This window comes from Cebus imitator, unplaced genomic scaffold, assembly GCF_001604975.1.
Source record: "Cebus imitator isolate Cc_AM_T3 unplaced genomic scaffold, Cebus_imitator-1.0 Scaffold641, whole genome shotgun sequence".
NCBI classification, from domain to species: Eukaryota; Metazoa; Chordata; class Mammalia; order Primates; family Cebidae; genus Cebus; species Cebus imitator.
This window is the reverse complement of record NW_016107956.1, coordinates 715,382-732,915: the sequence shown is the minus strand read 5'-3', so window position 1 is coordinate 732,915 and position 17,534 is coordinate 715,382. Positions and strand designations below refer to the sequence as shown.

Below are 17,534 nucleotides of genomic sequence, written 5' to 3'. Positions count from 1 at the left end.
CCAGGAGGCGGAGGTTGCGGTGAGACGAGATCGCGCCATTGCACTCCAGCCTGGGCAACAAGAGCGAAACTCCGTCTCAAAAACAAACAAACAAACAAACAAACAAACAAAAAACAAAACAAAAACCTGTACTCATTGAGCAGTTATTTCCTCTTCCTCTCTCACTCCTGACCCTGGCATCTGTCTAACCCACTCTACTCTCTGTCTTTATGGATTTGCCTATTCTGGACATTTTTTTATAAATGGACTCATACAGTATGTGCCCTTTTGGTGTCTGGCATCTTCCACTTAGCATAATGTTTTCCAGGTTCATCCATGCTGTAGCATGAATCAGTGCTTCATTCTTCTTTATCGGTGAATAATATTCTGCTGATTACATATACCAGAATTTGTCTATCCATTCATCAGTTGATGGACATCTGGGGTGTTTCTACCTTTGGAATATTGTGAATATGGCTGCTATGAACATAGATGTACAAGTTTTTTTGAACTTCTGTTTTCAATTATTTTGGGTCATATGGTAACTCTATGTTTAACTTTTTAAAGAAGCACCAAGCTGTCTTCCACAGCTGCTGCACCATTTACATCCTCAGAGCAATGTATGACAGTTCGAAATTCTCCACATTCTCACCGACACTTATTATTCTCCATTTTTTTACACCATCTAGAAGGTGTGAAGTGGTCTCTCACTGTGGTTTTGATTTGCATTCCCCTAATGACATGATTTTGAACATCTTTTCACAGGTTAATTGGCCATTTGTTTATCTTCTTTGGAGAATGTCTATTCAAGTATTTTGCCTATTTTCTCTTGGGTTGTTTGTCCTTTTGCTGTGAGTTTTAAGAGTTTTTTTTTTTTATATATATTATGGATCCTAGACTCTTATCAGACAATATGATTTGCAAATATTTTCTCCTATTCTGTAGGTTATCTGTTTACTTTCTCTACAGCATTCTTCTACGCACAAAAGTTTTTTTTTTTTTTTTTTTTTTTTTTTTTTGAGACAGAGTTTTTGCTCTTGTTGCCCAGGCTGGAGTGTAATGGTGCAATCTTAGCTCACTGCAACTCTGCCTCCTGTGTTCAAGTGATTTTCCTGCCTCAGCCTCCCAAGTAGCTGGGATTACAGGCATGCACCACCACACCCAACTAATTTTGTATTTTTGGTAGAGACGGGGTTTCTCCATGTTGGTCAGGTTGGTCTCGAACTCCCTACCTCAGATGATCTGCCTACCTCGGCCTCCCAAAGTGCTGGGATTACAGGCGTGAGCCACCGCGCCCGGCCCCACACAAAAGTTTTTAATGTTGATGAAGTCCAATTTTATCTTTTATCTTTCTGTTTATTTATTTTTGAGACCAAGTCTCCCTCTGTCACCCAGGCTGGAGTGCAGTGGCGCAATCTCGGCTCACTGCAACCTCCACCTCCTGGGTTCAAGCTATTCTTGCGCCTCAGCCTCCCTGAGTAGCTGGGATTACCAGCCCCCACCACCACATCCGGCTAATTTTTGTAGTTTTAGTAGAGATGGGGTTTTGCCATGTTGGCCAGGCTGGTTTCAAACTCCTAATCTCAGGTGATCCACCCGCCGCCTCAGCCTCCCAAAGTGCTGGGATTACAGGCATGAGCTACTGCGCCTGGCCTATTTATTTTTTTGAGATGGAGTTTCGTTCTGTCACCCAGGCTGCAGCAGCTCACCACAATTTCCACCTCCTAGGTTCAAGCGATTCTTCTGCCTCAGCCTCCCGAGTAGCTGGGATTACAGGAACCTGCTACCACACCCGGCTAATTTTTGTATTTTTAGTAGAGATGGGGTTTCACCATGTTGGCCAGGCTGGTCTCAAACTCCCAACCTCAGCTGATCCACCCACCTTGGCCTCCCAAACTGCTGGGATTACAGGCATAAACCACCGAGCCCAGCCCAATTTTATCTTTTTCTTTTGTTGCTCATGTTTTTTATGTCCTATCTAAGAATCCACTGCCAAGTCCAGGGTCATGATTATTTTCCTCTATGTTTTCTTCTATGAACTTTATAGCTTTAAGCTCTTATATTTAAGTCATTGATCTAGTCTTGAGTTAACTTTTGTATATGTTGTGAAGTAAGGGGTTCCATTTCATGGTGTGGGTCAAGATGGTCAGGGGGAGACCTATGTTAATTCTAGCTAAATAATTATAAGCTTGGTTGGGTCAGAGTACACTGAAGTTTATACACCAAACTACACGATATTATTGGTGCAGTTAATTAGAAATCAAGCAGCAACAGGAAGCCTAAGGTAAAGGCCATCCAGGAGCGCAGTAAACACCGGGGAACACCGAGCGGAGGTTGCAGAGCAGGGAATACTGCTCTGGTCCCACGAATGCCTTCTCAACGTGGAGACTGCATGAGGGTCTCCTAAAGAGGGCTTGTGCAAAGATCTCTGAGAAGGGAGGCAACATCTGCTCACAAGATCTGGGAGGGTCTTTGCGGATGGGAGCTGGCAAGGAGGAGAAAAGCCTTGCAGGGCAGAGATCACGAAACGCCTCAGGCTCTGCCTAGGTTCTTGGAATATAGAGTGATTTTAATTGCTCTATGTCCTCAATGCTCGGGAGATAAAAGCCCCTAGATGCGTTGGGAGTGTTCAGACCGGGTGGCTCCTCCTCCGCTATGCTTCTGATGCAGCAGCACCCTGATAACAATCAGCGATAAATGCAGAGCACTAGTTTAGCTCGTCTTAGAAGGATCTCAAGTGCAAGTGCTCCCAGCTCCATCTTACCTACCCCTTCACCTTCCCTTTCCACGTCCATAAGATCAATAAGATTATGCACATAATAAAAGTGTTTGGAGCCTAGAGCTCAGGGCCAGTGCGGTTCCCACTCTTGTGTTGGTCCCCTGGACCCATGCTATAAATTCTACTCTTGTGTCTGTCTTTATTTCCTTTTCTCAATCCCTCGTCACCACTGGGACTAAGGGCACCCACATACGGGGTTGGGGCTGGTACCCAACACATGGAAATATCCAGTTGTTCCAGCACCATTGGTTGAAAAGAACATTCTCTCATTATATGGGTTTTTATCTGAACTCTCAATTTGATTTCACTAATCTACTTGTTTTACTTTAAATCTGAAATAATTATTATTTTCCCTTAAGAGTAAACAGCAAGAAAGGAAGTGGATTCAGAAACTACATTACTCTTTCAGAAAATTTAATTATGTTGAAAAGGAAAGAGAAAGGGCGCAGCCAGAGGGGAATGCCTTGCATCTCTCACATGCTCCACAGTACATTAGATGAGTTCTATATGATATTTAACTCAATGCTCAAATTCTTCAAGATTATTTTGGTTCCATAAAAAAGGAAACTAAAATTCAGTGACATTAATTAACATTCTTGCCCATGTTCATGCACAGCCCTGAATGGCAGAGCCGAAATTGTACCCTAGATCTATTTGATTGTATATTCTGTATTTTCCCCACTCTATTGTTTTGTGTCCAGTTTTGGACATGACTTTATCGTGCCTTGGGACATACAGGGAGAGATATCTAGTTTACATTTTAAAATATAGTACTAGGATGGGTGCGGTGGCTCACGCCTGCAATCATAGCACTTTGGGAGGTGGGGGTGGGTGGACTGCCTGAGCTCAGGAGTTCGAGACCAGCCTGGGCAACACAGTGAAACCCTGTCTCTACTAAAAACAAAAAAATTAGCCGGGCGTGGTGGCATGGATGTGTAATACCAGTTACTCGGGAAGCTGAGACAGGAGAATCACTTGAACCCAGGAGGTGGTGGTTGCAGCCAGTCGAGATTGGGCCACTGAACTCCAGTCTGGGCAACAGAGTGAGACTCTGTCTCAAAAAACAAACAAACAAACAAACAAACAAACAAAAATACATATATGTATATAGTACTGAAGCTCAGAAAAGAACTGAGATTTGAGATAAAACATAAAAATGATCGGCACACAACAGTAGTTAAAGCCACAGGAGTGAAAGAGATTACCGGAAGCCAAAGACAATATGAAAAGGGTTTGGTTTAGGCTTCACTTGGATGGAATCCCAGGACACATCAACACTCAATAATTACAGCAGAATAAAAGGAGATTCACGAAGGACTAGAAGGAAAACTCAGGTATTTACTTTACTACCCTGCAAGTCCAATGAGGGCAAGTGCCAAGTCTAACTTGTTCATCTCTGTATCTCCAGCGTCTAACATTGATGGTAAATAATGGATGCTCAGTAAATATGTTAAATGAGTAATATGAATGACACTGAAACTGAAAAAGAAGAAAGTTTCCAGGAGACTTTTAGAGAATAGCAAATGCTTTTGAAAAGACAATGAAACGTAAGGTTTAAAACATAACCACTTGATTAGGCAACAAGAAAGTCAACAGTGACCCAACAAGAAGAACACTAAGCAGAGTGGCAGATAAAAGACTGTAGTGGCTTGAATACTGAACAGCAAGTGAGGAAGAAAAGAGAGCAACTATACACTATTCTTTTAAGAATTAAGATGTAGAGGAATAAGATAAATAAGAAGATGTAGAGGAATAACAAAAATAAGTCAGTAGCTAGAGAGCTGGCAGAGTTACACAAGTGTGTATGTTTTCAAATAAGACATTGCAGCTTGTTTGTGAATACAGATATCACTGGAAGCATTAGATTAACACCCTAGTTTTCAAGCAGCTGTAGATTTATTTGTAGTATTTTAAATAAATACTATATATGCACAAAGTAATTTTCTGGGGGGGGGATTTATTATACTTAAGAAAAGAATTTTTTTTTTTTTTTTTTTTTTTTTTTTTTTTTTTTTTTTTTTTTTTTTTTTTTTTTTTTTTTTTTTTTTTTTTTTTTTTTTTTTTTTTTTTTTTTTTTTTTTTTTGAGACAGAGTCTCACTCTGTCGCCAGGCTGGAGTGTAGTGGCGTGATCTTGGCTCACTGCAACCTCTGCCTCCTGGGTTAAGGCAATCTCCTGCCTCAGCCTCCTGAGTAGCTGGGACTACAGGCATGAACCACCATGCCCAGCTAATTTTTGTATTTTAGTAGAGACAGGGTTTCACCATGTTGGCCAGGATGGTCTCGATCTCTTGACCTTCTGATCCACCCACCTCAGCCTCCCAAAGTGCTGGGATTAAACTACCGTGCTCAGCCAAAAAAGAAATTTCTAAATATTTACACCTATTGACATTGGCAGTTTACACTAATCTGAAGAAATCAATGAATAAAATAATAATAAAATAATATCTCCAAATGATATAAATGACCATTTTGAAACATTGCTAGAAAACTGAAACTAATTCTGGTAATAAAATAATTTGTTGCCAACGTGGCAAAACCCCATCTTTACTAAAAACACAAAAATTAGCCAGGCATGGTGGTACATGTCTATAATCCCAGCTACTGGGGAGGCTGAGCAGGAGAATCGCTTGAACCCAGGAAGTGGAGGTTGCAGTGAGCAGAGATCATAACAGTGCCCTCCAGCCTGGGTGACAAGAGCAAAACTCCATCCCTCCCCTCCACCAAAATAATTAAATAAATAAATTTCTTTCATTCTCAGCATAGATACATCATCCAAAAGTTTAAGATAGCTGGGATCAGAGGTTTAAAATGCTATTTTATTTACTCTACAAAAAAATTTTTACATTTCATATTTTTGCAAGTATTTTCAGTATTTTTCTTTAGGTTTCTTAATGTGGTTTTAAAAATTGTATATTTAACATAAAAATTTGTTTCCAGTCAGCTTTTCACTATTTGGTTTTTATAAATTATTTAGATATCTTTCAATTAGGCCTGATTAAAAGATAAGAAAGTGTGAACTAAGCCAAAAGGCAAAATACAAACTAAAATAGAAGTTACCAGACAGGGTAGCTCCCCAACAAGTTTGAACAAATGGGAAAAAATGTAAGTGGGCATGGAGCAGGTTAAAATATACTTTCTAGCCATGGCCACTAGATGGTGCAAACATTTGCAGGACAAACTAAATGCCCTAAGCACTCAAAGTTTTAAAGGATATCTCTCCAGAAACCAAACTCCTTGCTTCAAGGAAGAAGTGGACATTTTTTGTGCTATTTATTTGGGAATGTAGGAAGATTTATTATATATGTATGTGTTTTTGTTGTTTTGTATTTTGCTTTTTCAGCATAAATGTTTTGAGCTTGTACGTTCTTCAAAGATATTTTGCCCTCTCTGAGTCAACAACATCCTGCCTGCATGTGGCTGAATGGCACTGGGGGTGGTGATGGCATATGTCTTCACAGTCGTAGAACTAACTCAATTCCAGTATTGCTACAGAAACAAAATAGCATAAAAGTGAGGTACTACAAGAAAAATTACCTCTCCAAAATACTGGTAGTGTGAAAAATACTAAATTTCCGGTCTAATATGCTAGGAGTCCCTACTGACCAAAAACGAGTACTTACTTGAATTAGGGGGCCAGGACTCCCGGTATTCACTCCCTACTTGAGTTCTGGGTGACTTGACCCGAACCTGGGGAGCCACACAAAAATCACAGGAGTTAGGATCAATGGGAGAGCTTAACCAAGATATTTAAATCATAAACATGTGCTTAAGATACTACATACTTTTCTACCACCTCTTCCACAACATATACAATAGAATATATTTATCCTAACAATAATAATATATATGAAAGGCTTTCTGGTTTCCAATGCATTTTCCATATATTTTCTCATCCAATGCCAAGCTCATTGGGGGTGGGTGGGAGGGGAAGAAGCAGTAAAGAGAGACCCTGTGGGGTCAAGAGCCACAGTCCTTACACAGCTATACAGTTGCTGGGAGCAAGAGTGACCATGAACTCCTTCTCTGGATTGTCAAACCATGATGAATAGTCAGTTTCACTGAGAGAAAAACCAATAGAGAAAAACAACGGCAACCTTTAACAAGGTCTTATAGGTCTTCGCACTGCCTTCATCTCAATTAAAATTCATAAAACCCTGCTTTCTCAGGAGCTTGCCTAAGAGAGACACCACAGCAAGAGGGTTACCTTTCTTTCTTGTTTCTTCTGCGTCTCCGTAACGTGCAGGCGCTCCATAAGGCTGGAGATGCCCTGCTCCAAGCTGTCAATGGTGTGATGCTGAGGATCGTGGCCACTGAAGCTGTTGCGCAGGCTGCGGAGAGCATCTCGAACAAGCTGCAGGTCGCTGGTCTGTGGGCAAAAATAAGGTGCTGCTAGCATGGCACGGTGCCATGTCCCAACCACTAGGCTTAAAAGGATATAGGAGTCAGGTTTCCAGAAGAGATTTTTTACCCCTACAGAAGCAGGCCTATGGTTTGCCCACTAATTCTTAATTTTGGATAGCAAGTGCCTCACATCTTTACATACTCCACAGATCCAAGAATTAGGGAAGTGGACTCTAAAAGGCCTCATCCACTGGCCATGGCTTTGGCACTCTTCTGGTTTCAGCGAGAAGTGGCAGGTCTATATCAAAACTCCAGGTACCTACCCCTCTGTTGCTGATTGAAGCAGCTCCTTTTCCTGCCGTTGGAAGGAGAAAACCATTGCTTTGAGAGCTGTGACTGTTGTAGTTGGTTTCCTATAGCAGCATGAAGAAATGTCGCTTGTTAAAGGGAGAATGGTAAACCAGATGTGCTGTCTTATTTTTCTTCCTTACATTTATCACTTCCTGACAAAGTATATAATAGTTTATTTGTTTAATGGCTCTCTTTATTAAAACGTATATTTCATAAGTATAGCTTTTCCCCACTTTTGGTCGCTGCTGTATGCCCAGCACTTGACAGTATACATTGTTGAATGTGAATGAAGGAAATGCTAACCTCCACCCGGAGACCCCCCAACCTAGCCTCTGCCATGGCACTGGAGAGCCTCAGAATGCTACTCCAGCACTGCCTGGCTTTGTTTCATATATATATGAAACATATATATATATATATATATATTTGTTTTGTTTTGCTTTTTGAGACACAGTTTCACTGTGTCAACAAGGCTGGAGTGCCGTGGCACAATCTCAGCTCACAGCAACTGCCCACCTCCCAGGTTCAAGTGATTCTCCTGCCTCAGCCTCCAGAGTAGCTGGGGTTACAGGCACGTACCACCATGCTCAGCTAATTTTTTGAATTTTTAGTAGAGACGGGGTTTTGTCATGTTAGCCAGGGTGGTCTTGAACTACTGACCTCAGGTGATCTGCCCACCTCGGCCTCCCAAAATGCTGGGATTACAGGCGTGAGCCACCATACCGGCCTACATAAGCCCTATTTCTAAGGTTCAGATGATAAGCAACTGAAGGCCACACAATGTAGGAGTGGTAAAGGTGGAATATGAAACCAGATTTTCTTATTCTGGAACCTGCCCTCTTAACTAGCTCATCATAGAGCCTCCTAACAATCCTGTGGCCTTGGTTCAGCTCTCAGTCAGAAACACAACCTTCCCAATTGCCTCATAAATGTGGCAGGGAGAACCCAGGGTCTAGGTTACCTCATCAGCCTCTCTTTTCATACAGTGAGCCAAGAGGACATCTTTGTGTTCTAGCTCTCGCTCTAGATCCACCTGCAAAACAGACACTAAATTAGAAAAGGATTTCTTTGGACCAAAGGGACAGGAAAATCAGTGGCTGAATATGTTCTGACCTGGTGGTAACTGGCATCAGAGAGTTTCCGGAGTGCTTCTTCTAACTTGGCCTGGTGCTGCTGAAGGAGGCGATCCTTCTGCCCTAGCTCTTTCTGCAATAAAGATAGAGCTTTCAGATGACTGGCAAAACCAGGAACACTGAAAAGTTCACCCTCTTCAAAATAATGTCCACTCAAGTAAAGTAGAGCCTCAGGGAAAAAAGTCCTTTCCTTAAATATACCAGGAAGACTTTACACACCTTAATAGTCTAACACAGTGCAGAGGATTCTTCGATAGTAATGAGGAAGGGAACTACCACTTGTAGGAGGACCACTCTGAGCCATTCACACTAGTCAGAGATAAAGGTGAGACTAGAACTGAAGTTTCCAGACCCCTAATTCTGTGCTCCCTCTCCTAGCTGTGCCATTTATCCTTTAGGGCTAGTGTATCAGGGGACACAGAAAAATACTTCCTTCTAAAAAGCAAGGATGAAAAAAATAATAAAAAATAAAAAGCAAGGATGAGACTAGAATACTTAAGTGTTTTTTGAGCAACAATAATGAGCTGTTCATGAAAGGTCAGTGGAAGTCATTTCCAACCTGATATTCATTCTTACTTTATATTCTCCCAAGAGCCGGTTCCTCTCATCAAGCTTCCTCTGCAGATCCACCTGCAAGGATAGGAAAGAATTCACGGCAGGGAGGTATTGTCTGCTAACCCTCAAGGAAATCAGCTACTTAGTAACCATAGTTAATGTTGGCAGTTACAGTATGTAGCACAAACAGGGCATGATGGTAAAAATACACAGCTGCTCTCCACATTTGTAGTGAAATAATTAGACTGTAGAACCACAATTTTGCCTCTATATCTCAGTGTCCTCAAAGTTGAAGAGGATATCAAGGACCTTCCTGCCCAGTATGATGTACGCTTTCACCTAGGAACAGAGATGAGTCTAGTGGGGAATAAAAATAATTGCACACACTTAGGGTACACATCCCAGAAGCAAGATAAGAGATTAGGATGGCTGATCTAATAGCACTTCAAGCAGTAACCTGTTCTGCTAATGGGGCTCACTGAGGTCAACGCTCATTCATTTAACTCACATTCTGGTTGTGCAGCTCATCTTTGTCCATGTTTGCCCTCAGTAGCTCTTGTTTGAGCTGAAGAACAGATGTGTCCTGCTGAGTCAATCTCTGCTGCAAGGCATCCTAAGGGAAAAAGCATACTAATTGTTGTTGTCTCAATTCATCAATCAGCCAGTTATCGCTAAAAATTACTAAACCCTTTAATGTGTTTCCAGCATTCATTATGGCAGACTGGAAGACAAATGGAGTGAAAGGGTCTTGCCACAAGTTGCTGAGCAGGGGTTTTTCTGTCCCCCTCTACGAAGCTAGCATCCAGAGCTAAATCCTAACCACTATTCTATAAAACTTACTGAGACCTGATTTTTTCTCTTCTTAATAGCATTAGGCTTTCTTTCCCTCAGGTTGAATCCTCTTGGTTCCTATCACGCCTAACAAAACATGAGCTGGATATCCTTACTTATAAGGACAGTTATGACAAATTCCATCGACCATGGTGGCTTCAAATGGAACTAATGGACTAGGGCTGCATTCTAATACATTTGTCCTGACTTTTCTCTCTTTACAGATTGCAAAGAAATGGTACAGACTCTGAAGAATGTGGGAACCCATTCTTAATTATGCTCTCTCCCATGACAGTACATGGTAAAGGTACTAAGATACCCTTAGCATCAGTAGTTTAAAGGAATATTTCTCAAAGTGTGCTCCATGGGACATTATTGTGCCCCACGGCATTACGTGGGAGAAAAGATACTTCTGTGGTTAATAATTCTAAGTCATTTTTAGGCCAACCTCTTTTTGGCAGACCTTTTCAGATCCTTTAATATGTTATTATTCACAGGGAGTCTTCAAGACTGCAGAGCATTTCTCAAACTTATCTGACCATGGAACACATTTGTTTTCAGAAATGTTTCCAAAGTATGAAGCCTACAGAATATACTTTGGAAAATGTTGCTGAGTGATAACTCTAGTCTAGCCCATGAATGGATACATAAGGAAGAGGGGAAAAACAGCAACTTAAAAACATCCTCTTCTACTTCTAGGTATTATTCCACAAATATACTCCCATTTGGGTGAAATGACATAGAGTCAAGGCTGTTAGATCATTGTTTATATTAGCAAAAGATTGGAAATTATCATATATAATAAATCATTCAGCATATATGTATATATACAGTGAAATATTATGCAGCCATAAAAAAGACCTAGGAAAGTTTTTATGTACTACTGACATGGAATGAGCTCAAAGATACACTACTAAGTGAAAAAAAAGCAAGGTATTAAGATATATTTATAGTATACTGCCATTTGAGTAAAACCATGGAGGAAAACAATATACACACTGATGTGCTCATAACTGTTAAGATGCCTCTAGGAGGCTGGGTGTGGCGACTCACATCTGTAATCCCAGCACTGGGAGGCTAAGGTGGGTGGATCACCTGAGGTCAGGAGTTCAAGACCAGCCTGGCTAACATTAGCCAGGTATAATGGCGGGCACCTATAATCCCAGCTACTCAGGAGGCTGAGGCAGGAGAATTGCTTGAACCCGGCAGGTGGAGGTTGCAGTAAGCCAAGATCACGCCACTGCACTCCAGCCTGGGAGACAGAGTGATACTCCGTCTCTAAAAAAAAAAGATGCCTTTAGGAAAGAGAACTAGGTAACTGAGGGAAGAGGGCTGGCAAGCAAACTCTTCATGCATGGTTTATTTATTTTTTAAATTAATTTATTTTTTTTTTAAAGACAAGGTTTCACCATGTTAGTCAGGCTGGTCTTGAACTCCCAACCTCAGGTGATCCACCCGCCTTGGCCTCCAAAGTGCTTGGATTACAGGCGTGAGCCACTATACCCGGCTGGTTTATTTTTTTATACCTTTAAATGATTTGAATGTTAGTTAAGTATTCAAAAACAAAGTAAATTATAAGTTTTCTTTTTTTTTTTTTTTACTGATCATGTCAAAGGAAATTTCAGTGTTAAGTAAATTATAATTTTTTAAAAGACATTCTTTCACATTGAAGAGGATTCCTTTACATACAGAGACAATCAAGGTGGCACAGATGGAAATGGCAGCACCATGAGTCATAACTACTAGAAATAAGCCTCAGCAAAACAAAGGTATATTCCTCGACATGTCTCACTTCCCTCCCACAAAGCCCTTTCTTTACCAATAGCACAGAGCTATTAAAGGTCCACAGAAAATTCCAACTCTCACCACTCACCAATAGACTACTTTATGTTGCAGAGTATTTAAAGAATTAAATGTCTTCCTTTTTTACCTTTATCCCTTGTAAGTTTCTGGCTTCTTGTTTACATTTCAGCAGCTCCTTCTGCAAACCAAATATAGTTAGATCAGATGGTGACATCTGGGTTGCTTCATAATGCATTACCTCATACTGTCGGCAAGAGGACAAAACTCAGTTGATCATTCCATGAAAAATTAACCCTCTACTAAGGCAGAACAGTTCTGGTCCAGTGAGCAGTACAATGGCTGATCCACAGAAACAAGAAGAGAATCATTCCGTTCTTCTCTGTTGGCACCCAGGCTTAACTGCTCAGGTAGAGAAGAGTTGCCAAGAAAGATGATGCCCCATAATTCCCATAGGCTCTCATTTCTATATTTAGCAATCTTCACCAACAGGAAAACCTAATTATAATAATCTAAATCCTTCTCACTGAATATATGATTAAATATGCCTACCCCCAATGTGATTAAATAATTATCTCTATTCTTAATGTTCAGCAAAGGGTTGGAGTGTTTCTGGTTCTTCAAAAGTGGGGCAAACAAAAACACATTTAGCCTAACAATGAAATACTGAGTAATTAACATTCACTTGCAATAGATAAAATATATGTAAACGATTGTCACTAGGTAATCGATTTTAGAAGGGGAACAACCATAATCCAGACCCCAATCTCATCTCCTCCTATTGTATCACATCAAGAGTTTGCAATTAACATATCTAAAATGTGGATTTGTAACTTGAACTCCACAGATGGGCTCAAAAGTTGCTCTATTAGGCTGGGCACAGTGGTTCATGCCTATAATTCCAGCATTTTGGGAGGCCAAGATGCGAGAATCACTTGAGTCCAGGAGTTCAAGACCAGCCTAGGCAACAAGGTGACAGCAATCTATACAAAAAATACAAAAATTAGCTAGGCATAGTGGTGTGTTCCTGAAGCCCCAGCTACTTGGAAGGCTGAGGTGGGAAGATCACTTGAGGTTGTGAGGTCGAAGCTGCAGCTAGTCATGATCATGCCATTGTGTACTCAGTCTGGTTGACAGAGTGAGACTCTGTCTCAAAAAACAAACAAACAAAACAAAACAAATAAATAAAAGTTGCTCTATTAAAAATTCATGTTGGCCAGGCGTGATGGCTCATGCCTGTAATCCCAGCACTTTGGCAGGCCAAGGAGGTCAGGAGTTCGAGACAAGCCTGGCCAACAAAGTGAAACCCCATCTCTACTAAAAATACAAAAATTAGCCAAGTGTGGTGGCGGGCACCTGTTGTCCCAGCTACTTGGGAGGCTGAGACAGGAGAATCGCTTGAACCCGGGAGGCGGAGGTTGCAGTGAGCTGAGACTGTGCCATTGCACTCCAGCCTGGGTGACAGAGTGAGACTCTGTCTCAAAAAAACAAATTCATGTCTATGAGTATGAGTATATATATACATGCATGCTTGTAGGGAGAGGGTTAATGGCCTTAGTCATATACTTATGACCCAAAGAAAAGCTAGGAATCACTGACCTAAAAGAATTCTGATAAGTATTCATAAAAAAAGACTGTACTGGTATTACATTTTTTCTTTAATTAAAGAAAAAAACATGAAATATTGCAAACATATAGAATGGTACAACCAATAATGAAACAGAAATTCTATTAACTACCACCAGGATTCAAAAGTTATTACCTTCCTGACATATTTGGGATGTATCCTTCTCTTTCAAGTAAAAACATAATACCAATACAGGAAAGATTCCAATTCTGAAATCTCTTTCCCTCTTGAAGCTGTTTAACATTCCCATAATATTTTTAAAGGGTAAAATGTACATGTCTTGACATACCTTTAAGTCCTGATTCTCCTCCATACTCTGATCCAGACGACTTTGGATTATAATCTGAAATACGGCAAAAAGAGATGGCTAAGCACCTATGCTGTGAAGTTCAGAGGCCACTCATTTAACAAATATTTATTGAGCACTACTAGATGCCAGCTCTGTACTGTGGATACGAAGAACAGGAAACAGTTTCTGCTCTCTGATGGAAACATATGCATCAAATTGCAAGTAGACCTATATGGATAAAGCTTAGAATAAGTATGGGTGGGCTGGGCATGGTTCCTCAAACCTGTAATCGCAGCACTTTGGGAGGCCAAGGCAGTCACTTGAGGTCAGGTGTTTCAGACCAGCTTGGCCAACATGGTGAAACCCCATCTCTACTAAAAATACAAAAATTAGCCAGACATGGTGGTGCACACCTGTAATCCCAGCTACTCAGGAGGCTGAGGCAGGAGAATCACTTGAACCTGGGAGACAGAGGTTGCAGTGAGCCAAGACTGTGCCACTGGGCGACAGGGCAAGACTCTGTCAAAAAAAAAAAAAAAAAAGAATAAGTATTAGGGGATTGGGTGCAGGGGTGTGGAAAAGGGAAGAAGAAACGGCAAGAGATGAAGTTGGCAAGAAATATTAGGGCCAGATCATGAAAGGCCAGTGAGGGCAATGGGGAATCAATGAAAAGTTTTATGCAGAAGGGTAACAAAATGAACTTTGTCTTTAAGGCAAATTACTCTTGCTGTTTTACAAAAAATGAATTAGAAGAAGACAGGAGAGGAATCAGGAAAACCAGTTATAAGGCTGCTAGAATACTGGATAGAGGCTTTTTGTTTGTTTGTTTGTCTGAGACAGTCTCACACTGTCACCCATGCTGGAGTGCAGTGGTGCGATCTCGGCTCACTGAAACCTCCGCCTCCCAGGTTGAAGCAATTATCCTGCCTCAGCCTCCCAAGTAGGTGGGACTACATGTGTCAGCCACCATGCCCAGCTAATTTTTGTATTTTTAGTAGAGATGGGATTTTACCATGTTGGCCAGGCTGATCTTGAACTCCTGACCCCAGGGGATCCACTCATAGAATACTGGATGGAGGCTTGATTTTTAAATGGCTGTGAGAATGGAGAAAACTGGATGAAGAAATCAGAAATGTAAACTGATAAAACTTGGTGACTGATTAGATATAGAGGGAAGGGTAAGAAAGGATTCAAGGATAATATCCAGATTTCTGTTTGGCACATTTTGGTATCCAAAATAGATATGCAAAAGGACAAGTAGCTTTGGTGGTTGGGCAGAGGATGGAAAAACTTTAATTTAGGACTCACTGAAATTGAGATGCTTATGGGACTTACAAGTGGAGATAATAAGTAGGCAGTTGCATATTGCATACATAAATCTAGAAATCCACAGTGAGAGCTGAGCTGGAAATAAATACATGAGAAGCAAGTGGGAAGTGAGTGAAGAAATGGAGGCAGATACTACTGCCCAGGTGAATGTTTAAGACACATGAGGACCTAGGCTGGAATGCTGAGGAACACCAACATTAAAGGCACAGGCAGAAAAAGAGAAGCTTCAAAGAGAACTTGAATGTAAATTCCATAAGGGTAGGATCTTAGGTGTGTTTTGTTACTACCATATCTCCAGCATGTTGAAATAGTGCCTGGCATATAGTCAGCACTCAATAAATATTTGTTTATTAAATGAATGAAGAAGGAAACAATGGTCAAAAACATAGGATGAAAACCAGGAGAACTGAACAAGGAAGATAGCATTTCAAGAAGGCATGAACAGCAGTGTCAAGTGCTAAATATAAGTCAAATACATACAAATTTAGTGTCCAGTCACAAAAGATGGAGCTCACCAGTTGTTCCTCAGGATTGACACCTGGTTCACAGAGGGCCAAGGGCCTCTCCTGTTCATCTTCAGGTAAGGATCCGTTGAGGAGTAAGGCCTGTATAACCACAAAGGCAGAAAGAAACCTAACTCTCCATCAGATAACTTAGTCCTGAGCTGAGCTTCGTAAGCTCACCCCAAATTCAAATCACAACTCAGCTTCCTCAAGAAATTCTGTGGGTAATGTTTGCTCCTTGGATACTTCCCATTGCTCACCCTGGGACTAGTTCCTTTCGTCAAGCGCATGCTCTGGCTCTTTCAACTCTCTGGACACCCTACTGCTCCTTTTCAACGTACCTTGGCCCCAGAAGAAAATCTAAAAACAAATCTTTCTTTCAAAAGAGATACAACACATTTCAAACTGGAGCTGCTCAAATTCAATTTTACCAGAAAGAAAAAACGATCTAAAAGCAGTGTAGACTCATCACAGCTTAGAAATGAGTATTATATTGAATTATTTGGAATATATTTGGAGCATTCCGGTTTGATTTTTGTTTAATAATTCTGCATTTTTATTCCCTAAATCAACTTGTATAGAACAAGAAGGAAAACATTTGCAGAGTGATGTCCCCATTCATTTTAGCTCCTGATACCAGGCTGTTTTCATTAGAATATATAAGTAGGTGGAATGGGGAGGCAGATTTACCATGAAGCTAAGAAATCTACAGCTTTATGCCCCCCGCATGTATTGCCTCTCCCATGGTCCTCTACCTAATTGTTTTTTTGTTTTTTTTTTTATTAAGACAGGGTTTCACCATGTTGGTCAGGCTGGTCTTGAACCCCCGACCTCACGTGATCCGCCCACCTTGACCTCCAAAGTGCTTGAATTACAGGCGTGAGCCACCATGCCCGGCCCCTAATTGTTATTATTATTATTGGAGACAGAGTCTCACTTTGTCACCCAGGCTGGAGTGCAGTGATATGATTTTGGCTCACTGTAATCCAGGGTTCAAGCAATTCTCATGTCTCAGTCTCCCAAGTAGCTGGGATTAGAGGCATGTGCCATTGTATCTGGCTAATTTTTGTATTTTTAGTAGAGACAGGGTTTTGCCATATTGCCCAGGCTGGTCTCAAACTCGTGATCTCAAGCAATCCGCCAGCCTTGGCCTCCCAAAGGGCTGGGATTACAGGTGTGAGCCACCATGTCTGGCCTATACCTAATTATTATAGTCATAACTTTATAATCTTATTCTTTAAGAAGTCCCCCTGCATAGACACAAATTATATACTTCAGGACTCACAAAACTTGGATCTGTCCCTGCAGGTATCCATCAGATCAGTGAAAAACTGAAAAATGTGACCCCATTTTATATCTGAATCAATTCTGTCTTGATTCAAAAGAGAGGAGTTACAGAAGCTGTTTCTTATTTCAGTAAATATAACACAAATTCAGCTGGGCAAGGTGGCTCACACCTATAATCCTAGAACTTTGGGAGGCCGAGGCAGGAAGATCCCTTAAGCCTAGGAGTTTGAGACCAGCCTGGGCAACATAGTGGGACTCTGTCTTTATAAAAAAAAATTTAAATTAGTTGGGCATGATAGCACATGCATGTGGTCCCAGCTACTCAAGAGGCTGAGGTGGGAGGATCACTTGAGTCTAGGAGACCAAGGCTGCATTGAGCCATGATCATGCCACCGCACTCCAGCCTGGGTAACACAGCGAGACTCCCATCTCAATCAATCAATCAATCAATAAAATAAAATCCAGACAGCAGTTGATCTACCAAAAGCTAATAATAAAATTTGAGTAAGTCAAATGAATTTGGCTATCTCACAGAGTCATGGCAACAGGTACAGACATATATAAGAAGATACAGGACCCCAGGGAGGTCAGGGCATTTCAACATTATGGAAATATCAAGTATAACTGCAAGCTGTTCAAAGGGTTCTAACTAAGGAATACTAATAGGTCAGAAACCTTGGATGTGGCTTAGCATGCAACTTGTTAATCAGTGAAAGAGTTAAGAAGCCC

At 41.0% G+C, this 17,534-nt stretch overlaps 1 protein-coding gene across 7 annotated transcripts in view; it reads right to left on the bottom strand.

Moving 5' to 3' along the window:
• The window catches only part of DIXDC1 (DIX domain containing 1), a 95,502-nt gene that overhangs the window by 18,044 nt on the left and 59,924 nt on the right, over positions 1-17,534 (bottom strand). For 5 of the 7 annotated variants that reach the window (XM_017517659.2, XM_017517658.2, XM_017517660.2 and 2 more), the window contains 10 exons: positions 15,531-15,620; positions 13,687-13,740; positions 11,901-11,951; positions 9,648-9,752; positions 9,161-9,214; positions 8,565-8,657; positions 8,413-8,484; positions 7,424-7,513; positions 6,964-7,125; positions 6,380-6,446 (listed from right to left, as the gene is read on the bottom strand). In XM_017517659.2, the coding sequence (XP_017373148.1) occupies positions 6,380-6,446; positions 6,964-7,125; positions 7,424-7,513; positions 8,413-8,484; positions 8,565-8,657; positions 9,161-9,214; positions 9,648-9,752; positions 11,901-11,951; positions 13,687-13,740; positions 15,531-15,620 (838 nt within the window). Of the gene's footprint in view, positions 1-5,502; positions 6,246-6,379; positions 6,447-6,963; positions 7,126-7,423; positions 7,514-8,412; positions 8,485-8,564; positions 8,658-9,160; positions 9,215-9,647; positions 9,753-11,900; positions 11,952-13,686; positions 13,741-15,530; positions 15,621-17,534 lie in introns of those variants that run through there. The other 2 variants (XM_017517663.2, XM_017517661.2) reach the window with 2 other exon arrangements.